We start from the raw sequence: 25247 nt of genomic DNA, 5'->3' as shown, positions 1-25247 counted from the left end.
TGAACATTTATTCCTGTAAGAAGAAGCAGAGAAACAAGCGCCTTATGTTTTTTTAAGCAGTACTAGTAAAGACAGAGACATTGAGAACGTTTTGTGACATGTATGAATGTCTGGACTGATAAAAGTACTAACATACCACAGTAACATATGGGCTACGAGAGACAACGTAGTAACCACCTAGGTTTCTATCGCACATATAACACATCACATATCACACATCCTTTTTTTTATATTTCGCCTCCATCGAAACTCGGTCGCCAGTCCCATAAGCAAACCAGGCGAATAAATCGGCACCGAATACGAACATTCACAGCTTGCAAAAGCGTGTTCATCGGCGTGCGTAGCAACGTCCTCCTTGCGAACAGTGCGAGAGTGAAATACGCGTTTGTTTTTGTCGCTATCTGCAACATTTGAAACATGAATGAATATACTATTACAGCTCGAGGGACAACCCAGACCCCCCCGCGTCCCCTCGTTTCAGCTACACCCAGTGCGGACCGCACCTTCCTAGTGACGCCACTAATTCTACGCCCCCCCCCACCCCGGCTGCCTATGGTTAGTCAACATAAATAAACTAAAAAACAAAGACTGGACAACCGCCGCCATAGCTCAGTTCGTAATGCAACGTACGCGACATACGAAGGTCGTAGGTTCGGTTTCCACTGATGGCGTGTGGTTGTTTTTCTTCTATTTTCTATTCAAATATGAGCCATAAAATGATTACACTGCAAATTCTCCATTGATCAGCAGCACAAATTAAAAAAAATCATAAAAACGTTCTCCTACCTACGCTTTCCGAGGTTTCGGTAGAGTGTTGAAGGCCTTGTAGAACATTGTTGTTTCGGAGATCTTTCGGAGCCTTGAATGCCGCTGACTTGGTAATTTCTTTTGCCGTGCCGACGCCACTCTCATTCAACAGGCACAAACTCCATTCCCTGTGAACTGTATTTCCAATATATCCTTCACAAATCTGATAACCCCGCCTATCTCGTCTCGTGTGTGGTAAGCATCCCTCAAACATTCATACTTATGCCCCCGCGCCTCTAACTCCCCCACTGTGCCTCCCTTACACATCGTGCTTCTCTCCTGTAACCTCACATGGGACCGGTGGACCGCTCTGCCAAGCGACTAACTATTTTTAAGAGATTAACCTTTTTTTATAGGCTCGGACACGAACTGATATATAGAAGTTTCCTCTCCATCTCATTTCCTTTGTCTGCAGATCTTAGTTGAGGGACACTGAATTTCACTTTGATGTCCTTTCTTTGCAAGTGTTAATGAAGCCGCCAGATCCTTTTTTGTGTTTTGCTTTTTATATATTAGTTTTTCTGTTCACTTTTCATTTGGCGCTGGGGATATTTTGGCAAGGAGGTAGTACTTTGGCAACCGTAGCCTCAATGCTTCAAAGTCTCCCAAAATTGAGTAATAATACATATATCTAGTTCAACAACTGCATTCAGCTGTCCAGTTGTTTCCTAGCAACATCGCGGCCATCTGGCGGCGCGTCTCAGCAATGCGCCTCCATCCGCATCAAATCCAACATGTCGCTGTCGCGAAGGCTTGGTTAGCGAGAGAAGCTCGCTAAGTATCCACCATGAAGAACGTTCTTATGGTGGCGGAGAAGCCGGCCCTGGCTCAGTCGCTGGCGGCCATTCTCTCGAACGGCAGCATGAAGCCGCGGAAGGGTTTGAGCAGCGCCTGCACCGTTTACGAGTATGTCGGCAAGTTCTACAACGAGCCGGCACGCTTCAAGATGACATCGGTGTGCGGTCACGTTATGACCACCGATTTCCTCAGCAAGTACAACAGTTGGGACAGGGTGGACCCTGTGAGTACATCACGCCGTCAAAGTATCGCCTATTGTGAGCCGTAGCTTCTTCGGGGTTGTGAATGATTCACGTTGTTAGCATTCTGACAGGTAGAGATATCGTATACCTGTTGCGATTTGACCGAGTTGTGTTTTGTGTGAACGTCCGCTACTTAGGCAGATCGATAAAACATGAATGTGCATGTGCAGCTTGCGTGAAAAAACTTTCTTGCCACCTCATTAAAATCACCCACTTGGTTGGTTCCGATACAGCGAGACGATAATAAGGAGAGATTCGTGAGTTGTAATTTTTCCAGGCTATCGAAAAGTCCCTGTTACCGTGGATACCTTCGGCGTGTGTTAAGAGCATTTAAATTTAAACACCAGGCTGTAACAGCTTTGCTTTATGTAACGGCCACATTTCAACGTAGGCGAAATGCAAAGGCGGCCATGCGTTGCGATTTCGGTCCGCTGTTAAAAAGTAAAAGAAACCTGCAAGCTCGCAAGTGACTTTCAGCCTAGCTCTACGCCACTTTTTGTAACCCACAGTGCAGGTTTGGGCAGATTAAATGCAGTAATTCTTATAAAAGGAACCAGTCTTCAGCGCTTGCAGCACGATCTCCTTCAGTGCGGAACCCCCGTCGCAAGAATCCCGCGCCTTTGGCACCGTGTCGCAAAAGCCCCGTAAGCATTTGCCCCGTGCCGTAATCCCCGCGTGCCAAAAGCCCCGAACCAGAAACCCCGCTCCAAAACGCTCACGTGCCATTCTCGTTCGTAGGACCTTGTGCCGGTAATCCTCACGTCCTTCGATTAGCATTTACCCAGTCTCTTAACACGTGAATATTTAGCGAAAAAAATACCATTATGAAGAAAAATACAAGAAGTATTAACGAGGGCCAATGTGCCCGCATGCAAAGCACGCTTTTTCGGATAACACATGATGATCATAGGCGAAATTCTAGAGGCCCGTGTGCTGTGCGATGTCAGTGCACGTTAAAGAACCCCAGGTGGTCGAAATTTCCGGAGCCCTTCACTACGGCGTCCCTCATAGCCTGAGTTGCTTTTGGACGTTAAACCCCAATAAACTAAACCAAGCCAAACCGTAAAACCACAAGCATGAACCCTAATGGAAGGAAGAATAAGATGTAAGGAAGACCCCAGAGACGGTCCGGTAACCAACCATTAGTGGTGTGCAGGCTGACGTGAAAGTATTCAAGCAGTAGCCAATGAGGAATTCAAAATCTAGCTATACTGAGAGATTAGTGTCCCAAGATCATTTAACCCCCCTGCAAACTTGGATGTGCCAGGCTCGTAAGCTGACATTCATTTCTAGCTCATGACGAGCCCAGCTTGTCATGTGCTTTCTAACACTGTATGTCCTGTTTAAAGTAAATAGAACTCGTCCAGAGCATTTTTTTTTTGCTTTGCCATTAGATTGCAGCACGAGTACTAAATGAAAATTTTGGCACCATTTTTGAAAAAACATCTGTCCGTTAGGAGGTTAAAAGAGGTTCTGTATGCACAGGTGAACAGGGAATTGAAAGACAACATTGATGCAGCATAATGTTGCTTAATCTTTTGCACAGGCGGAGTTGTTCCATGCACCGACGGAGAAGAAAGAAGCAAACCCAAAGCTTCAGCTGCCGAGATTTCTCGAGAAGGAGGTAAGAGTGCCGAATTAAGTATTAATGTTTTTGTTATTATTATTGTCATTTTGTGTTGCTGCTGCAGTGGAATGGGGTAATTAGCTTTGCAGGAATGACTGCATGCCATTGCTCTAACTTCTGTTTTCAGGGTCAGGGCTGTGATTATCTTGTGTTGTGGCTCGACTGTGACAAGGAGGGTGAGAACATCTGCTTCGAAGTCATCAACATTGTCAAGCCAGTACTGAGGCGGCCAGCATCGTACAATCAACAGGTATGTAGCCAGAGGAAGTTGTCTGCATTTTTCATGGCTCATTGTGTAGTCTATGTGCTTTTCATAGATGGCTCAGAAGGGACAGGATCACATTTGATTTACAGTAATCGGCTTGTTGGTGCTAGCTAGTAAATGTTGGTTAAATGTGTTTGCTCTAGAAGACCCACAAATGACAAAGTAGCCTGTGGAAGTAGCGTCTATGGTTACCTGTTTTGTACTCTAAAGTGTAGTCTTGTATTGTTTGTAGGTATATTGTTTTTCTTTTTTGTGTTAGAATGTTTGTAAGTTGTCGCAAAAAAGAACGAGAAAGAGGGGGTGTCTAGATGAAGTGGTTCTTAAGGAGGGATGGGGTGTTCAGCAAAATAATATTTATTTCTTGATGTATTCAGATGAAAATTTTTTGCTGTATTACAAATAATTTTATGGCTATTCTCCCAAAATGTCACTGTTATATCTGCAGAAAATTGTTTTCTAATATATATTTTACTCTGAATCTTGCAAAAGTGCTGCAGAGTGAAGAAAATATGGCAGAAAGGTGGTTCAGCATTCATTGTGTTCCCACTGGTGTGCCACAGGTCAAGCCATCCTTAGAATTTTGTTTTTTGCAAAGCACTAATTTTGGCTTTGAATTTTTCCGACGAAGTTTCCGTTGACATATCTAGAACGAGAAGAAAATTTCATACCAGAAATTCAAAATTCACAAATTTGAAAATTGAAAAACAAAAATTGTCTTGACCTGTCCTGTGGCACTAGGACTGCAAAAAATCAAACAGGGTTAAACTAGATAAAACAGTCATGAAGAAATCTGCTGTGCAAGGAGGGTTGCTAAGCAGAAAAATGTAACAGTGTAAAACATCCATTGTTGGAGAATTTTCCTGAGATGTAGATCTGCCGTGGTTTGCGAAACAATTTTTTAGAGTACTTCTAGACAGCAGAAATAAACAAGGCATGCAAACGGATACAATTTTAAAAAATGAATTTTTTTATCTACTTCTAGAGATCTCAAATCTGCATCCCCCCTTAAAGGTGCAGTGAAGAGGAATCTGAACTCGTCTTTTTGCCGCGGGAACTCGATCTACACGTTCTGAGCATTCTTAGAAACTTTGATTTATGCCCCTGTGTGGCTGATTTCCCTAATTAAATCGAATTAACGTCCGGCTCCCGCCTTTTTTTTTCGAATAGACGATATGCAAAATGCGCAGCGCCATCTCTCGACGCTCCGAGAACTAAGTCCTCCATGTTGGCACGGTACAGAAAACGAAACCGCTGCCCAGCGTTGGGTTAAAACGGCTGCGCTTCGTTTGAAAAGTAAAATGCCGATGCAGTGTTGCGCTACCCTCTCCACTGTGAAAAGACACTACGATGCGCGCCAGAACTAGGTGCGTTCCAGCTTTTCTATTTTTTTACTCCGTCCCAACGTTTTAGTAACACAAAATGCCATGCGAGGTATCATGTGTCAGCACGCGGATCAGTACGCAGCTTTCGCTTTCTGCGCTGATTTTTGACAAATCTCTCGAGGTGATTTGCGTTTAAATTAAGATAAGGACTACAGCCTTTGTTGTCTCTGATCAAAATTAGAAGCCGATTTCGTGCATTTATCAACTCCCCGGTCGGGCGTGAATATATATAGACGCATACTTGAACAACGTAATAGAGAAGGTAATTTTTTTGAGCGGGCCAATCGCTCGGGCCGTGGTGAAATAAGTTCACTCGAAGAACCATATGCCGATTACTGCTTAGTTTGCTACGTGTTCAGTCAAGTTTTTCCCGCGTTCAATTAGTTTTAGAAGGGCGAGCAAACTCTCTGGACCATACGCATATGTTATGCACGTTAAGGAGTCTTTGTGAAGCAATACACCCTACGTATAAAAACTGAGGTGCGAATGCTTTATTTCTTGAGGATTCCTATACCTTCCTTATCTGCGGCGACGAAAATCTAAAAAAGAAGCGAATAATATAGCTACTTTATTATGAAGGAGGGACGCATTTCTAAGCTAGAAAGTTCGTGCAACAGTGTTCTGAAAACGCTTCAGGCCATCAGATTTTATTATCGTTGTGGCAAGCTTCAACAGCTTACTTCGCAACAAAGCCATTTGTCCAAGTTTGGGAGTAAGCTAATTAAGTTTCGGAAGCAACCGAACATGCTAATTTCGCCCCTGCACACACAACTTGACCAGCGTATCGAGTCCGTGCAGGCACCTACATCTGTACGCTCTTTCTCTAATCAAGCCGCCGCGGTAGCTCAGTGCTTATTTGAAAAAAAAAAACTGCGTCTTTGCTTACATTTTGAATTATATATGCCCACTTTCCTCTTGGTAATATCGATTGACAACATCGCAATACTCGCTTCAACTGCGTCTTAACTCTTTCGCTACCGCGGAAAAATGCACGATTTGGAGCGTACTGAAAGAAAATTTTTTTTCTCAAGAACTAATACACCCAGCACATATTGCAATGCATGAAATTGTAGCTTATTAGTTACACTTCTGAATGAAACAAACACCAGAGTTGTGTGTGCAAAAGTAAATGAACATTTATTTGTGAAATTTGCTAAAAACACAAAAAAAGTAAATAGCAAAAACAAAAATTACCGGCTGCACTAAGCCCGAACTTGATTAGAGGAAAACTGGAATGTACAAACTGTTGCACATGTTTATGGCTGTCGTTATTCACAGTTTCAGCTATGAGAAAAATTTACTGCACTTTCCATGGCTTGTCAAGTCAGGGGTCATGACTGTGGTGCCACTGTGAAGAGCAGTCAGAGGTGAAGATGTGAAGTAGAGGTAGACTGACAAGTGCTTCACATAAGGTTTTATCTTTGTTCCTCCCTTGTTCTCTGATAGCCGAGCTTGTAGTTTCTTCTTTTTTTCATTCTTTTCGGTTGGTGTTGAATGGATTCTATGAGAGGATTGGGGGCGTGGACTTCTTTTCCCTCATCATACCCGAAAATTTCTTGAATGAGCTGCTCCCTGAAAGCCAGCTGATAAAATTTGGCATTTTAGGCAAGCTCTAAAACATCAGGATCGATGAAATAAGTTTTATTGATGTGGTTCAAAAGCCAGGACACTTTTCAAGTGTTGCCAATAGAAGCTGCCGCCACTGAATCATCCGGGTCCGTTACGTGCAAAAAAACAAAAACAAACAAAGCGAAAAACCAATTTTGAGAAATGATTTTTGATGGCAGAGGGCCAGAATAGATTATTCTGGTATTTCAGTAGAGATACAGTCGTGGCAGGTCAACAATTACAATGTATATGATGATTCCAATGAACATCAGAATCTCCAACAGATTCACGTCTTCCCATGAGCCGTCACGCCGAATTTGCTGAAAATCTTCATCCATGCATACTTATTAGTGTTTCCGCACACGATCTTCATCATTTCCGCCGTGAAGAGCATCAAAAAAAAGTCGAGAACTCGAGCGAATCTCCGAGCGCCGCTCTGCAGCGATGTGCCGATATGGACACCTAGCTGTCGTCTTGGTTGAAAAACGCGACGCGACCTTGAGCATTTGGCAAACTGTCTTCGCTATACGTTGTCAAGACCCTGAAGCACAAAAATAAACCACTGTCATCAATTACAAACCGTATGCACCGCAGAAAACACACAGCGAACGAAAACATAGTTTACATGCAAGTACGCGCTGACGTTCCAGGCTCCCGAGGCGAAGTCTCGCTGCCGAAACCGAAATCCAACGTTTGTACATTGTTGCCCGACTAATAACCGCTGCTTTTGTCGCAAAAAACGAAACCGAAACCGGCCGACGTGCTCGGTGTCAGCTTTCGCTTCCGAGGAGCGCGCGGCGACGCGGACGCCATTTTCTCCGGCTGACGGTGCTGCGGCCGTTCAAAGTTTTATTTTTCACGGCGCCCCCTCATGTCAAAACACTGAAACCAAGGCTGCAATCGAAAGAGAAGTTGTTGAGCTCGCTAACTAGATGGCGGAGCACGTCCACAACGCTCCAAAATTAGCTTTTTTGCACGGGCGATTTGAATCGATCATATGCGAACGATCGCCTATGGCGCGGTAGCGAAAGAGTTAAGCAAGACGCGGTTTCAACGAATTGCGGCGAAAATCAACCGACGCCGGGCTCTGAAACGGTGACGTTGAAAACCGCAGATGCGCATTGCACATTACAGTAAAGGAATCGAATTACGCAGCTGGTCGAGGGTCTTGTGTGATTATACTGCAATGCACGAAGCTCCTGGCGTCGGCGCGAACGAAAGTTCGCACTATCACAGAAGTTTGTCAACACACGTGCGCACTCACCGCAAAACAACCGCTCGCTACCCTACCAGATGAATTCACGTCCACCTGGGAATAAAATAGCCATGATAATGCGTGATGCTTGAACTGGTGCTTTAATGCGAGCATTAAAACAACAGCACACGGTCACGGTTCGACTTTCCAACCCACTTTCGAGTGCCGATTATTGCGATCATCAGCGCCAGACTTCAAGCGAAGCTGAGGACACGGTAGGAGTAAGCTGGCGCTTATTGAAAGCACCTACATTTAGTCAAAGATCAGCTGTGAAAACAACGCAGCAGCTGAAGCTTGCCTGTTGAAATTCCACTCGCAAGAAGAAAGTACGCATAGCAAACGATGCACCAGCTCGACGAGCTCGACCGCGCCAAGATGGAAACCGGAAGTTGTGGGCGCGGTGTTGCCAGACCGCCAAGCAATTTCGCATATCGTCTATTCTCCCCTGTACGGTGGGCGGAGTCGACCAACGTGGGGAGTGCCTTTCAGCCAGCTCCGTGGAGGCTTTGCTTTCGCTTTATTTTGTTTTTTAGATTTCCGTGAATAAATAGTTTCATTCGCAGATAATATAGCCGCAGAATAAGCCCGCAAAAATAAAAATTGCGCGGACTATTGCTTCTACGGACTACTACGCATTACTCCGCCGACGGCAGAGCGGCAAGCTGCCAAGGGACTGGGTGAAAGGCACTCCACGCGTTGGTCGACTCCGCCCACCGTACGAGGGAGAATTTAAAAAAAAGGCGGGGAGCAGGACGTTAATTCGATTTAATTAGGGAAATCGGCCACACGGCAATAAATCGAAGTTTCTAAGAATGCTCGGAACGTGCAGATTGAGTTCCCACGGCAAAAAGACGAGTTCAGATTCCTCTTCACTGCACCTTTAAGCAAGAAGCTTTAGGGCTTACATGCCTTTAGCCGCCGCAGTGGTTACGGCGCTTGGCTTCTGACCTGAAAGACGGGGATTCGATCCTGGACGCGGCAGTGGAATTTCGATGGAGGTGAAATTCTAGAGGCCCGTGTACTGTGCAATGTCAGCGCAGTTTAAAGCTTCCCGGGAGGTCGAAAACTATCCATGAGTCCTCCGCTACAGCGTCCCTCATAGCCTGAGTCGCTTTGGGATGTTAAATTCCATAAAACCAAACCTTACATACCTTTTACTGTGATTTCAGTGTTTCCCAGTTGATGTCTAGTCAGTGGACATCTGATATAATTGAGTTCACTCATTTGTTTTTCTTCCATGCTTTCTTTTCCTGCAGTATATATTTCGGGCGCGGTTCAGTGCCATCACCGAGAAGGACATCAAAGCGGCCATGAATCAGCTTGTTGAGCCGAATGAAAACGAAGCTAGGTCTGTTGATGCGAGGCAGGAGCTGGACCTCCGCATTGGCTGTGCATTCACCCGCTTTCAGACAAAGTACTTTCAGGTAAGAAGTTTATTAACATGTTCGTACAAACAAGCATCAAAACAGTTTTTGGCATCTTCGTACTATACCTGCCACGGTGGCTCAGTGGTTACAGCGAGCTACTGAGCTTGAGTTCCCAGGCTTGAACCCAGCCACGGTGATCGAAACGCAAGAGGCGCCCGTGTGCTGTGCGATGTCAGTGCACGTCAAGGATCCCCAGGTGGTCGAAATTATTATCCGGAGACCTCCACAACGGCACCTCTTTCTCTCTTTCTTCTTTCACTCCCACCTTCCTGCCTTCCCTTACAGCACGGTGTCCACAGTGTCCACTGACACAACAGTAAAGTATTCGGTATTCTAACTGTAAAGTATTGGGTATTCGATTCGATCCTTATGATTTGTAATTAGTGTAAGTGTCAGGTGTCTACCGAGGTATGAAAGACAGATACTGGGCCATATCCTTACCTCAAAAACCAATTTTTAGTTAAAAATTTAAATTTTTTCTTTGTACTATGCATACATGGACCCATCATTTTCAGTTTTTTATTTTGCTATAAAATGAAGCCACAAAATTTGGGTGGGATTTTCTTTACCTGAGATTCGGATAAAAATTTGGTTATTCAAGAAAACATCCCATAATTTGGGTGCTTTTCGGGTTTACTTTGCCGGCAAGGGTGACTGCTGTAACGCCTGTTTCTGTGCGAGACATAAAATGCTCAAAAGTTTTGCTCATAATTTTGATAAACAGTCCGAAAATTAAAGTTTGCACCAAGGGGACCGCCATATTTGTTCCCATAATTTGTGCATTTTTTTCTTTAAATTGAGGCTTCATAAAAAGATTGCGCAAATTATGCGGAGATTTTGCAAATACGTTCTAAAAAACTGCAGAGGTTGTAACGTTCGATGTACATTGTATAGTATTGCAACTTAAACGTCTACCGCATCAACTTGCATCCTTCGTGGCGGAAAAAAAAAGTTGGCTCAAAATATATGACGCAAACCCCACCGCTCCGATCCACGTTATGTAGTTCCCGCAGGATGGCATGACCACACGTGCATAGCTCAATCCAAGTTTATTTGCATCTATACATGTACAGATGACGGGAGTACAAACAAAAAGCCAAATAAGTTCGACTTGACAGGGTCTTTACCCCCTACAGAAATGGCACTATACACAATAAAGAGAACACAGGGCAATAAATACGCAACGACACAGTCGTGAAGCCAACAATCAGAAGCGAATGAAGACAAAAATCAATAAAGTGGCACCCTTGTGTATGACCCGGTTGACTAGCAGCACACCGGACAGCAAACAAGGATCAGTAGTTTTGGATTCCGGCACATGCCGGAAGTTAGCGGAGGTTTGTTCTCACAGCTGTTCATCCACAAAAGCCAACACCAGTGTGAGCCAGCCGGGCAAATGGCGCACAATTCGTCCCCTCAGCGCTCACACCTTTCACAGCCACACATGGCAATGCAGCCATGCTGATCTTCCCAAGCCTGCCGTGCATGCGCCTACGTGAATCTTACCGGTACTCACCTATGGGGCAAAAACGTGGAAACTAACAAAGAGGGTTCAGCTTAAGTTAAGGACAACGCAGCGAGCTACGGTAAGAAAAATGCTAGGGGTAACGTTAAGAGATCGGAAGCGGGTGGAGCGGGTGAGGGAAGAAACACAGATTAATGAGTCTAGTCGAAATCGAGAGGAAGAAGCGGGCTTGGGAAAGGCATGTAATGCAAAGGCGAAGCAACTGCTTCTCCTTAAGGGTAACGGAGTGGATTCCAAGAGAAGGCAAGCGTAGCAGGGGGCGGCAGGAAGTTAGGTGGGCGGATGAGATTAGGAAGTTTGCGGGGATACGGTGGCCGCAATTGGCAAAGGACAGGGTTAATTGGAGAGACATGGGAGAGGCCTTTGCCCTGCAGTGGGCGTAGTCAGGCTGATGATGATGATGATAGTCTGGTGCAGCAGTGAATGCAAGATATGCGACTAAAATGTTTTTTTATAAACTCGGGTAATAAGGTAAGGGGTGTGCAAATTGCACAATTAAGTATGTTATTTGCCAAGTGGGAGATTTTTAAAAATTTTTACAGTTATTTTTTCGTGCGCATTAGCATTCACGATGTGCCACTTCCACGTCCCTACTAGACCTGCCTGCCTTTGTACACTGCGAAAACATTGCTTACACTTCGTACCAACCATTTGAAATTTGCAACAGCTATGGAGCAAGGCATTAGCTTGGATAATGCTTGCTGCAGTTATACTGAAATAGAATGTTTGCTCTGTGCCTCTGTTCTGGAGTTTTGCCTTGAGAATATTTTAAAGCAGGGTCTTTTCATGAAGTCTCATTTCGGTTTTGCTTTCAAACTGCAGGGAAAGTATGGGAACCTGGACAGTGCGTGCATCTCGTTTGGCCCGTGCCAGACGCCAACGCTGGGCTTTTGTGTGGACCGGCATGACAAGATACAGTCCTTCAAGCCTGAGCCTTACTGGGTCCTCAGCGTGCAGGTAGGGAAAAGTCGCTTCCGGACACTATTAGAAGGACACTTGAGCTTTTCCTTAAGGATGTGACGCATTGGTGTTGTGGGTTTCTACGTGGACACAGGCCACCACCCACCGCGGGTTCGAGCTTTGCGCGAGCCAAGGGCCCCGATCAGCCGTCACCACACACACACTGGGACACCGCTGCAGCGCACTCAACCTCCGCTGGGAGGAGAGCAATTCGCCTCAAAGAAATAGGCCTCCAAGTTCACAAAGGAGACGTTTATTCACGTCGTCCTCCAGCTGATACACACACACACTCAATCGTCACCCCGTCCCGGGGGCGCGCGAGGAGCAAGGCTCCGCTGCGCGCACGAAGCGACTCGAGCAATGTGCGCCGCTAGCACGCCGCTGCAGGAGAATGTCCCCGCGGCAGTGCTGTGATCTCTCTCTTGTGTCGACCGTTGGGCCGGTTGCGAGAGAGAGTGGGCAATCAACGCAAGGTACGCCTGTCGGAGGTCGCTGGACCCCGCTGGACAGGCTCGAGCCGCTGCAGGTCAGAGGACACGTGCGGGCGAGCTCGAGTAAGCACTGGTCCGAACGGCAAAGGCCGGCACGGAGAAACAGTAGCGTACGCACCTTACGCTGTCTCGGAGGGACCTCTCCCTCTGGGCCCCGCTCGGACGGTCGCGCCGTGCGCGGCCGCCCGTAGCGGGTCCCGATTTCCCGCCAAAAGGCGCCAATGGCAAAGGCCGTTGGGGAGCCGGAGCGGAGCTGTGGCCAAATGACAGTGATTAGTCACCCAGCCACCTCTCCACCGCCTGAGGCGGGAGCAAGGGAAAGAGGAGAAACAACGCAGGAAGCCGGCACAGCCGCGCAAAGGCAACGGCGGAAAGCCAGGATTCCCACAGTGTTAATGGTTTTTTGCTGCTTTCTTTCTTAATTAGTACCTCTTTTAATTATATGCACTAATTAGCATGCATCAGTAGGCATACTAGACCACATGATGCACACACAAGCTCTCCCAGTAACTATGTCGAACGAACGCACCGCAATAGCCTAAGGGTAACATGTCTCACTCGCAACCCAAGGGTTAGATGGGTTAGATTCATGGGTTAGATTCTCCTACTAGTTACCTAATTTTCTTTTCAGTGAAATTAATTTAATTTACATCCTTGTATGTCATAGTGACATTCAAGTCATGCTACGCCCATATACTCACAATATAACCCGAGTTTTAATCATTTTCATTCCACTGTTCAATGTGTGACGTCACAACCTTCTCGACCAATCCTAATTAGTGTCACAACGTGCACAGCTTTTCCTCCAAACGTCTGCTTTGATGTGGCAGCGACAAACCTTAATAATGCATTTGCATCCTCTCTTTGATCGTATTTGCTGTGTCCAATCAAACATACTGATTAAGCAGGCACGGTGATAGATTCTAATGGTTGATCCTGAGGAGCAGCCTGAATCCTTGAAGGGTCGATGAGGACAAATTAAAGTTAGCCTGTGTCAATAGATCATGATATCTTAAAGGGGCCCAGAAACACAACCTTTGTTGACTGTTTCGCCTGTTGATCGCATACAGTGAGTTACAATGGTGCTATTAGCGTTGTTAATACCGCGTATATTCCGTTTTTTAATATTTTCATGTCCTCCCAAAAACAAATTCATGGCTCTGATGGTGTCCCCACACAGTAGCGGGTTTCAGCAGCGGATATGACATCACCTGGCGCGAGCTTGATGATTGGACAAACAGTAAATATACTGCAAATTGTGTGAATAAATAGAGACACACTTTGTCACCTGTCTGCTTTTTCTATTAGATCAACAAAAACAACTTGTTTGTCTTAGATAAAAGCCCTGCAAAGCAAGTAAAATAAAAATACACCACCAGGTGCTCTGGCATGGAAATGACGCTGCCAGTCTCAGCAAGAACGAGTTACAGAGAGCAGGCAACCATGGAGTGCAAACTTACGCGACGTGCTCTGGCAGGCTGTTTTGATTGGTTGCGCCAGGTGCCGTCATTGGGAGAGTGAAGTAGGAGTGGGAAGCCCCGCCAAAATCGAGTTGAGGGCAGCATTTTGTTTGCTTGTATTTTGAAATTTCTTCATTGAATAACTCCCGTTCCTGTGCATCGATTCCTGTAATTCTTTTTAAGTCAGCATCTGTGTGACATAAACAACCCACCTGAAGTATAGCCGGTATCCCCCCAAGCAGTGTTTCACAGCCCCTTTAACTCTTTCCTGTCCGCGGGGAAAATGGTGGTTTTCAGGTGATATCATTAATATTTTTTTTCTTCAACAAAACTTGCTTGGTACAGGAGTGTATGGTACCGAATTGTAGAGGAGGAAATTCTCTTCACATTGTTATTAGTCACAGTCAACATGTTTATTGAGTAAGAGATGAAAAAAAAAATTATCGGAAAGAAAATTGTAGTTACAAAGAAAAAACACACAAAAATATCAAAGTTTCGTCGCAAAAACAAAACAAAAAAATTTCAGAATATACATTTTTTACAACAGAGATCGATGCAACATTGCAGCAAATTTTAGTTTGCTGTGAGCAGTATTAGCTGGGCTAGGAAAGGAAACAGTAGTCCTAGTGACTATCGTGCCACCGCGCGAAACAGTTCCTTGTTGCCGTGAAGCAGAGGTTGGCCGCACATGTCTTACAGAAAACATTTGTTTTTTGCTCCACCTTTTTTTCTTCGTAGCACAATTTGCAGTTCCGGTACTTTGAATTTTCTGCGGCTTGTACTGCAGCCCCTGAGGTGAATCACGAGGCGGAAACAGAGAGCGAACATTGGGGTCCTCGGGATGTGGCTCATCAAATCCGAGGAGTTGCTCGACCAATTCAAGTCTGAACGCGAACTGATCAAATCTTGATGTACTCGACAATTCTGGCGCTTCGGGATGCTCCTGGCGATGCGCGTCAAAAAGTATGAAGCTGTTGACCGCGCCGCCGAGCGCCGTGCGACACTCCGGCGCGCAACGCCGAGGTCGACCCCTGGCTGTCTTTGAGCCGAAAACACGACTCTCTGCACTGCCGGTGGCAAGTAATCCCGCCCGAAAGACGTTGACACCCTGCAAATAAGAGTTATGACCTTCAGAACACTCTGATCTTTTCCGATAAGCGCGCAGCAAAAGCGGAACATTTCGGGGAGAAAGCGAAACTTTCCGAGGCATGGCTGTCGACGTTCCGGGTCGGTCTGAGGCAGTTTCGCTGTCGGTGCTGAAGTCTGAAGAGCCGAAGTCGTCTTCTGAATCCTCACTGCTGCTGTTCTCGTCGAAAAACGAACTCTCATGAGCATCAATTTCTGTGGAAACGCGCGGTTTCGGCGCAGCAGCAGCGCGCGACGTCGACGCCATGGTGGAAACAAGGAGCGCCGGTCAGCTGACTCCGGAGGGGCTTCAAAAATCACCGCTTGGCGGAAAAAGTCAAACCAAAAGCGAAACTGAAAGAAGAGTTCCTTTATTTCACACTGGTTAGCGCTAGTTGTCCAGGAACGCTTCAAAAAGCGGGAAAATACGAACTTGAAACCATCGATAGCGGGCTATCGATGGGAATAGGCGCGGACAGGAAAGAGTTAATGACAACCCCCCCCCCCCCCCCCCCATGCAAGGCTGCTGATAGAGGGGCTGCCGATCCGTGGCAGTGGCCTGATACATAACCATATTCTACTCTAAACTGATATCATATTCTACTCTAAAATTTGAAGCTTAAGCATCCTCCATTTTTTTTCTTGTTTTTGAAGAGTAATTCATTTTTTCAGGCATGAAATTGCCCTGCCTGTCTGTGAGTGCTCAAATTTAATGTCTGCGTATTAACTATGTGATGTGTATAATGTTTGTAGAGTACTAATGTTCCGTCATAATATTGTAACGTACTTGTTGACGAAGGGGGCTTTAATAACAAGTGCGAAGACAGACAAGGCCACGCAAGCTGGGGCAGCAAGGGCGACAGATTCCACACCGCGCGAGCCCTTCTTCGTCGTCGTCAGCAGCTATGCGCCACCTGGCAATGCTAGGTGGCATTATTCCCCCCCTTATGAAAAAAGAGCGCTGACGACGTAACAAAAAAAAATAAACAAAAAACGAGCAAAGTTCCGCAAGTGAACCGTTCCAAGACATCAACACGTCTGCGTCACCGAGTATAGTACGGTTTAAGCCGTACAACGTGCACAATGTCAGAGCTGGGCTGTCGGCGTCGGGGTTGCGCAACACCGTCCGGAACCACTTCATAGTTTACGTCACTCACACGCCGGATCACTCTGTAAGGGCCAAAATAGCGGCAGAGCAGTTTCTCGCACAAGCCTTGGCGACGGACAGGAGTCCATACCCAGACTTGGTCACCGGGTTTGTAGTCAACCTGTCGGTGGCGAAGGTTGTAACGGCGCGCGTCGGTGCTCTGCTGTTGCCCGATGTGCACGCGGGCCAGCTGACGGGCTTCTTCAGCACGTTGGGCAAATTGTTGGGCGTCTGGGTCGAGTTGGTCATCCTCTGGGCACGGGAGCATGGCATCAAGCATGCTCTGAACTTCACGTCCGTACACAAGGCGGAACGGTGTAAAGCGCGTAGTTTCCTGCAGGGCGGTGTTATAGGCGAAGGTGACATACGGCAGGACCTCATCCCAAGTTTTGTGCTGGACATCTAAGTACATGGACAACATGTCCGAAAGGGTCCTGTTCAATCTTTCGGTCAAGCCATTGCTCTGCGGATGGTAGGCTGTGGTCTTGCGGTGCGTTGTGCAGCTCAGCCGAAAGATGTGGTCGATTAGCTGCGCTGTAAACGCCGTCCCCCTGTCTGTAATGACGTGCGATGGGGCGCCGTGTCGCAAGACGATGTTGTGCATGAAAAACTCCGCGACTTCGGAAGCTGTGCCACGAGGGATCGCCTTGGTCTCGGCGTAGCGAGTCAAATAGTCGGTAGCAACTATGATCCACTTATTGCCGGCCTGCGACAAAGGGAAAGGGCCGAGGAAATCCATACCGATCTGGTCGAACGGAGCGCGAGGGGCTGTAACGGGCTTGAGAAAACCCGCCGGCTTAAGTGGTGGCGTTTTCCGGCGCTGGCATTCTCGGCAGCTTTTAACTTAGCGTTTGACATCATCAGAAAGTCCAGGCCAGTAGTACATGTTCCGCACTCTGGCGAGCGTACGTGAAAAACCCAAGTGGCCAGATGTGGGCTCATCGTGGCAGGCGAAAAGAACGTCACCTCGGAGATCGGCTGGAATGACCAGAAGGTAAGGTCTATCGTTGCCTCTCGAGTTCTTCTTGTACAAGAGGCCTTGCCGCAAACAGAAGGAGCCAAGACGTCGAGAGAAGTGGCGAGGTATAGCCGTATCGCTACCTTCAAGGCCGTCAATGAGAGGGCGAAGTTCCGAGTCTGCCCTCTGCCGGGTCAGCAGGTCGGAGGCGGTGAGCGTACCAAGGAATCCGCTGTCGTCATCGGGCGCTGCGTCGCCAGGATCAACTGGTGCACGCGACAGTGTGTCGGCATCTTCGTGTCTGCGGCCGGACTTGTAGACAATAGTGATGTCAAATTCCTGGAGCCGTAAGCTCCAGCGTGCCAGGCGTCCAGATGGGTCTCACAAATTTGCCAGCCAGCATAGGCAGTGGTGATCGGTTACGACTTTGAATGGGCGGCCGTATAGATAAGGGCGAAACTTCATGGCGGCCCACACGACCGCAAGACATTCTTTTTCAGACGTGGAGTAATTGCTCTCGGCGCGGGAGAGAGTACGGCTAGCATAGGCGATAACCCTCTCAAGGCCCTCTTGGTGTTGAACAAGGACAGCTCCAAGACCGATGTTACTGGCGTCGGTGTGAACCTCGGTATCGGCATCTTCGTCGAAGTGCGCAAGAACGGGAGATGTTTGAAGGCGCTGGCGGAGCGTAGAGAAAGCGGTCTGTTGCTCAGAGGTCCAGACAAAGGAGGTGGTATTCCTGGTGAGACGCGTCAACGGCTCGGCAATCGTGGAAAAGTCCGCAATAAAGCGCCGATAGTACGCACAGAGACCCAGGAAGCGCTGGACAGCTTTCTTGTCGGTTGGAACGGGAAAGCGCGCGACGGCGGCAGTCTTTTCGGGGTCCGGCCGCACTCCCTCAGCGCTCACAACGTGACCCAGAAATTTGAGCTCTTCGTAACCGAAATGACACTTCTGGGGCTTCAGGGTAAGGTCAGCCGAGCGGAGAGCGTCGAGGACAGCCCGTAGGCGCTGGAGATGTTGATCAAACGTTTCCGAAAAAACGACGACGTCGTCCAAGTAGACAAGACAGCTTTGCCATTTGAGGCCTGTGAGGACGGTGTCCATCATCCTTTGAAACGTAGCCGGGGCGGAGCACAAACCGAAAGGAAGCACTTTGAATTCATAGAGGCCATCTGGAGTCACAAAAGTGGTTTTTTCGCGGTCCCGTTCATCTACTTCAATTTGCCAATAGCCGCTCTTCAAGTCAATAGATGAGAAGTACTTAGCGCGCCGTAATCTATCCAGCGAATCGTCAATGCGCGGCAACGGGTAGACGTCCTTTTTGGTCACACTGTTCAGTTTGCGATAGTCGACACAAAACCGGAGAGTGCCGTCCTTCTTCCGAACGAGGACGACAGGCGAAGACCACGGGCTTTGGGAAGGTTGAACAACGCCATCATCAAGCATTTCCTGAACCTGGGTTTGAATAACTGTCCGTTCTTTAGCAGAAACACGGTAAGGCTGCTGTCGTATAGGGCGAGCGTCGTCATAGGTGATGATGCGGTGCCGCGTGATGGGTGTTTGACAAACCTTCGAGGAAGAAGCGAAGCACGGCTTGTATTCCTTCAGCAGAAGCTCCAAAGCCAGTCGTTGTTCCCGAGGCAGGTGACAGTTTATGTCGACGTTTTCAAGGGAGGGCTCGTCAGTGCCGGCTGCCGCGGAAGCAAAACAAACAGGAGTATCGATAAAAGGTTCGGCAGAAGCAATAGCGGTTCCTGCAAAAAGATGTCGGTATTCATTAGAAAAATTTGTGACCAGCACCGCAGATCGGCCACTACGAAGCGTTAGTAGACTGCGAGCGGCACAGATGCCTTGAGTAAGCAGGAGTGAACAGTTAGCCTCGGCGACTGCTTCTGCGTCATGCAAGTCGTTGCAGGCGACTTCAACCAAAACACTGCTCCGTGGCGGCAACGTGACACTGTCAGCAGAAACTCGAAGGGCGGCACTGCGGTGGCAAGAGTCGGCGAGGTGGGTGGCTTGACTGGTCGAAAAGCTGATGATTCGGTGGCGGAGGTCGATCACAGCACCATACTCCCGCAGAAAGTCAATGCCGATAATGAGATCGCGGGAGCAATTGCACAGAACTACACAACTGATGACGAACGTAGATCCATGAATCTGAACGCGAGCCGTGCAAATGCCCTTTGGGGTAACGAGATGACCACCGGCTGTACGAAGATGCACCACAGAACATGGAGTAAGCACTTTTTTTAGAAGAGTCGCCAATTTATCACTGATAATTGAATAGTCGGCCCCGGTGTCCACTAATGCACTGACTCTGTGACCGTCGAGAAGAACAGGTATGTCCAAAGAAACGGGGCTGTCTAGGTCGGATGACGGTGCCATCTGTTCACGGTCGGAACGTAGCGGCGGCGACGGGAGGTCTTCAGCGCAGCGACTCCCAGCGACCTCGCCCCCGAAGGTCGCCGGTCTCAGTTTTCCCGACGAGGGCTGGGCGAGCGACCCTGTGGCGCTCGCGAGGAGCTGTGGGGGTTCGGGGAAGAGCGCCTCGGAGACGATGAGCGCGGCTGATGCGGCGTGCGGGCTGAAATTCGCTGTTCCGCTAGGAAATCTTCACTGGCAGGGGGCCGATGGCCAAACCGGGGTCTGGGTGAATCGGCTCGAAAGCCCTGCAGACCGAGACGTCGATAAGAGCAGTTACGGTAGAGATGTCCTGGTTCTCCGCAGTGAAAGCACAGTGGCCGGTTATCAGGTGTGCGCCAGACATCGGCCTTCCGCAAGGGCGCTCGGCGATCGTCGAAATACTGCACTGGTGGCACTGAGGACCGCGGCTCAGGAGGCGTTACCGGAAACGGTGGTGGCGAAACCGCAGCCGGGCGCCTCGCAATTTCAGCATAGGTGGGGCGGTGGCATTCTCCTGGTAGGGGAGGTGTTTCGACAGCAGGAGCCCTGAACGCCTGTTGCACTTCCTCGCGAACAAGAGCAGAAATCGAACCTAGCGCTGGCTGCGAAGGGCTGCAAAATTTCAGGACCTCTTCACGCACGATGGTGCGAATAAGTTCACGCAGATCGTCAGGGTGGCTCCCGGAGGTAGCAAACGATGCGGTGACAGCAGCAGCATGCACGGGCCGGTCGTAGGTCGCAGAACGTTGTTGCAGCACCTTTTCCATCGTTGTGGCCTCTGTAAGGAATGCAGCAACGGTTGATGGTGGGCTGCGCACGAGGCCTGCGAAAAGCTGCTCTTTGACGCCACGCATCAAATGCCGGAGTTTCTTGTCTTCCGGCATGGCCGGGTCAGCTCTTCTGAAAAGGCGCGTCATGTCCTCGACGTACATCTGGACACTTTCGTTCGGCAGCTGGATGCGAGATTGTAGTGCACGCTCAGCTCGTTCACGACGATCAGCGCTTGTGTAGGCCTCCAGCAGCCGACGACGGAACTCATGCCACGAGATTAAAACGTCCTCTCGGTTCTCAAACCAGGTGCGAGCACCATCCTCGAGGCTGAAGTAAACGTTCCGGAGTTTGGCTGCGTGGTCCCATTGGTTAAACGCAGCTACGCGCTCAAAATGAAGGAGCCAGTCCTCCACATCCTCAAGAAGTTCCCCACGGAACGTCTTGGGAATCCGCGGAGTCTGCAGGGTGTAGTGAGATGGCGCGGCAGCGGCAGTTTGCAGAGGAGAAGGAGCGGCTGTCGCCATGGCGCCGCTCTCTACTAGTCCTACCTCCGAAGGCAGTCCCTGGATCCTCCGACTGAAGCGGTGTACCGGGGTGTCGAGTGGTACAGGGCTGGCGCGACGGCTGCCTGGAGGGGTCTCTTGCATGGGCTCACGGGTACCCCGCACCTCCACCAAACTGTAACGTACTTGTTGACGAAGGGGGCTTTAATAACAAGTGCGAAGACAGACAAGGCCACGCAAGCTGGGGCAGCAAGGGCGACAGATTCCACACCGCGCGAACCCTTCTTCGTCGTCGTCAGCAGCTATGCGCCACCTGGCAATGCTAGGTGGCAATATGTAATCCTGAAGCAATGGCCATCAGGGGACAGGCAGGCCCCATTTGCCACGCCACTTGGGCGAACTTTGCTGCATATATGTGTCCAAATCTAGAATTTCGCCTTCATTGGCAGCCGAATAACGATGGAGGCGAAATTCTAGAGGCCCGTGTACTGTGCGATGTCAGTGCACGGTAAAGAACCCCAGGTGGTCGAAATTCCCGGAGCCCTCCCCTACGGCGTCTCTCATAGCCCGAGTTGCTTTGGGACGTTAAACCCCATAAACCAAACCAAACCTAATTAATGAATGCAGTTCCACACCTGATTGACGAGTAGGGCAATAACACCCCACCATGAAGCGAAGCAAATGTGCCTCACATTGCTACACAGGGGCTCCACAAATGAGAGAGATGCTCTGGTGGACTTCACCAATGAATAGTAATGAATACTAATTAATAGTACTGCTAGTAATGAGCATTTAGGCACTTTTAGTTAGAGGAAAAGAGCAACTGTGGCAACTGTCATAGCCCGAGTTGCTTTGGGACGTTAAACCCCATAAACCAAACCAAACCTAATTAATGAATGCAGTTCCACACCTGATTGACGAGTAGGGCAATAACACCCCACCATGAAGCGAAGCAAATGTGCCTCACATTGCTACACAGGGGCTCCACAAATGAGAGAGATGCTCTGGTGGACTTCACCAATGAATAGTAATGAATACTAATTAATAGTACTGCTAGTAATGAGCATTTAGGCACTTTTAGTTAGAGGAAAAGAGCAACTGTGGTGCCATCACTCTGCATTTTCTTGCACACCGAAGTTATGGTGGGAGCAGTTGGGTGCTAGTAGTACAGAAGTGCAAGATGCCGGGCTAGTTGGTAATCCATGATGAAATAACAGCGCAAGGAACGGGACGAAAACACGAAGGAAGAAGACACAGACACGGGCGCTGACTAACAACTGAAATTTTATTTCGAAGCAGGACACATATATAAAGTACAAAGAGGGGGGTGTGTCCAAGGCGATCCTGCACAATCACCGAAACAGTGTAGTCACGTCCAAGGGTAAAAACGATAAAAAGGTGAAAAAGCCGAAAGAAAGACAAAAAGCGATAAAACCACGGTGTAAGAGGCCGGGACGGAAGTAAAAGCGATGAAAACGATGAAAACGGATATGCACATAGCCAAAAGGCAAAAAACAGCGTTAAACTAACGGTGAAAAACGGAACTAAAATCGCGCATGAGGTGATTAACAAAAAACACAGAGAGGGGCATTTAAGAACAGAATTAAACATTTACCCTGCCCCTAAGAAAGTCCAATTCTTTTTGCGACAGGCACAGGGAGGGTGCACTCACACATTGTTCTTTTGCGTTGTGGATTTCGAATGCTTCTACGATTTCCCTGGATATCCTATCCCGTCCTCTGGCAAGAATTGTGCAGCGATTGAAATCTGGGTAACAGGTTTCGTCCGGATCATTACGTTTGCACTTTTTGCAGTGCTTGGCAAGGTGCCCAGAAATTGCAATATTGTCTACATTATTCCTGTGCTCTTGAAGCCTAATGTTGAGGCACCTGCCTGTTTGGCCAATGTATCTCTTCCCACAGGATACGGGCAGAGAGTAGACGACGCCGGTTTTGCAGGGGACGAGTTGTTCCGAATGAGTCTGCCCACACCCACGGGCGATCAGAGGTTTGTTCACCTTCGGGCATAGGGCGGAAAGCTTGTTTGGCGCATGGCTCTTGTTTGGCGCTTGTTTGGCGCTTGTTTGGCGCATGGCTCCTCTGGCTTTGACGCATGAAACACCGCATGAATGCTCAATCAGATTTCTGGACCTGCGACTGCATTTCTCTAACCAGCATACCTGCTGGTCCTATCAGCCCAGGGGTAAAAAACCTATTCTGCCTTTTATGTCTGCCCATACAAAACTCGTTAAGAGAGGGATAGTAAGACTTTGCTTTCAAAATGCGCTTCAGAAGTCCTGTGAACATCATTTCCAGGATAGTTTCAGCAACCAGGTCGAGCGCCTGTCAACCGCCGGATATCCCCTGAACGTTCTGGTGTCCGTGGCCGGGTCCGTCGCCAAGAAACAAGGACGACATGACGCGCAGGAGGCGTCCAACAGGGAGAATAGAAGAGTGGTCGTAATGCCCTACATTCATGAGGTCAGCCACCGCCTCAAAAAGGTCGCGAAACGTTCAGGGGTTGACGTTGTCTTTTCAGCGCCAAACAAGCTTTCCGCCCTATGCCCGAAGGTGAACAAACCTCTGATCGCCCGTGGGTGTGGGCAGACTCATTCGGAACAACTCGTCCCCTGCAAAACCGGCGTCGTCTACTCTCTGCCCGTATCCTGTGGGAAGAGATACATTGGCCAAACAGGCAGGTGCCTCAACATTAGGCTTCAAGAGCACAGGAATAATGTAGACAATATTGCAATTTCTGGGCACCTTGCCAAGCACTGCAAAAAGTGCAAACGTAATGATCCGGACGAAACCTGTTACCCAGATTTCAATCGCTGCACAATTCTTGCCAGAGGACGGGATAGGATATCCAGGGAAATCGTAGAAGCATTCGAAATCCACAACGCAAAAGAACAATGTGTGAGTGCACCCTCCCTGTGCCTGTCGCAAAAAGAATTGGACTTTCTTAGGGGCAGGGTAAATGTTTAATTCTGTTCTTAAATGGCCCTCTCTGTGTTTTTTGTTAATCACCTCGTGCGCGATTTTAGTTCCGTTTTTCACCGTTAGTTTAACGCTGTTTTTTGCCTTTTGGCTATGTGCATATCCGTTTTCATCGTTTTCATCGCTTTTACTTCCGTCCCGGCCTCTTACACCGTGGTTTTATCGCTTTTTGTCTTTCTTTCGGCTTTTTCACCTTTTTATCGTTTTTACCCTTGGACGTGACTACACTGTTTCGGTGAATGTGCAGGATCGCCTTGGACACACCCCCCTCTTTGTACTTTATATATGTGTCCTGCTTCGAAATAAAATTTCAGTTGTTAGTCAGCGCCCGTGTCTGTGTCTTCTTCCTTCGTGTTTTCGTCCCGTTCCTTGCGCTGTTATTTCATCATGCTAGTAGTATCCTCAATGTTTTCCCTTATCCAGGTGAAAGTGACTAACGAGCAAACCATGACGTTGGACTGGGAGCGGGGCAGAATATTCGACAAGGAGGTCGCCATGGTGTTTCTGTCGCAGACGTCCAACTTCAAAGAAGCTACGTAAGTGGTGAAGTATCCGCTACAGCCCTATTGTGGAGCAGTGTTCTACGAGACACCAAACTCTCTTTTTCGTGCCTACTGTTCTGGATAGGCTGGTGTATCTATTTGTTATTGCAAGTGGCGCATCTAGTGCATTGTAGCTTTCTTGCATATTGCCGTAAATCTTTGTAGTGTTTGTTCATTCTTCAAAGCTGCCGGCACGCTGCTTTATCGCTTTCTTTGTGATGCAAGACGCGACCAGATTTGTCACGATTGATCGCATCCAGAAGAAACCGGTTCTATGTTCTTACAGAATCTGATAAATTATCCTCAATTGCCTCCAGACTTTTCTAGATTACTGGTCGCCACAGTGGCTATGTCGTTATGGTGCTCGGCTGCTGACCCGAAAGACACGAGTTCGATTCCAGCCGCGGCAGTCGAATTTCGATGGAGGCGAAATTCTAGAGGCCCGTGTACTGTGCGATGTCAGTGCACGTTAAAGAACCCCAGGCGGTCGAAATTTCCGCAGCCCTTCACTACGGTGTGCCTCATAGCCTGAGTCGCTTTGGGCCGTTAAACCCTCATAAACTATAAACCAAACCAGTGTTCGAGAAAAAATTTCCTAGCAGAATAATGAAATTTGGCAGAGCTGGTTCCTGCAGTGCAATAGCCTACAGGTTTCAGTGAAATCGAGCAAGCGGCTAAAAAGTCAATTCTTCAGGGTAGTGTCCCCTCTCAAGACTAGCTTCTTTAAATTTATCCATTGCATTAGCTTTATATTTCCTATTCTATTATCATTAATATAATACAGTTTGTGCAGAACAGGTAAAGACATAAGTGAGTTTGAACTGAACGCAAAGCATTTTATGTTGCTCCACACATATCCTTTCTGCGAGTGCCATGCATGTTCTGATGCGCCAGTTATAGTGCCAGTATCTAACACTTATACTGTCACCTGCAGTGTTTTACAGCGAACGCT

The 25247-nt window shown here is 48.1% G+C and overlaps 1 protein-coding gene across 2 annotated transcripts in view; it reads left to right on the top strand.

Annotated features, from left to right (window-relative positions):
* Nucleotides 1-1502: 1502 nt before the first annotated feature.
* Nucleotides 1503-25247, top strand: part of Top3beta (DNA topoisomerase 3-beta) — a 58367-nt gene continuing 34622 nt past the window's right edge. Inside the window, exons 1-6 of one of the 2 annotated variants that reach the window (XM_089560139.1) lie at nt 1503-1828; nt 3394-3471; nt 3602-3724; nt 9241-9408; nt 11759-11893; nt 24177-24289. In XM_089560139.1, coding sequence (XP_089416265.1) covers nt 1595-1828; nt 3394-3471; nt 3602-3724; nt 9241-9408; nt 11759-11893; nt 24177-24289 — 851 coding nt within the window. In that variant the 5' untranslated portion in view covers nt 1503-1594. The remainder of the gene's footprint in view (nt 1829-3393; nt 3472-3601; nt 3725-9240; nt 9409-11758; nt 11894-24176; nt 24290-25247) is intronic. The other variant, XM_089560138.1, reaches the window with a different exon arrangement.

This window comes from Amblyomma mixtum, chromosome 9 (genome assembly GCF_055824585.1).
Source record: "Amblyomma mixtum isolate Tamu chromosome 9, ASM5582458v1, whole genome shotgun sequence".
Lineage (NCBI taxonomy): Eukaryota > Metazoa > Arthropoda > Arachnida > Ixodida > Ixodidae > Amblyomma > Amblyomma mixtum.
This window is presented reverse-complemented; position numbering and strand designations above follow the sequence as displayed.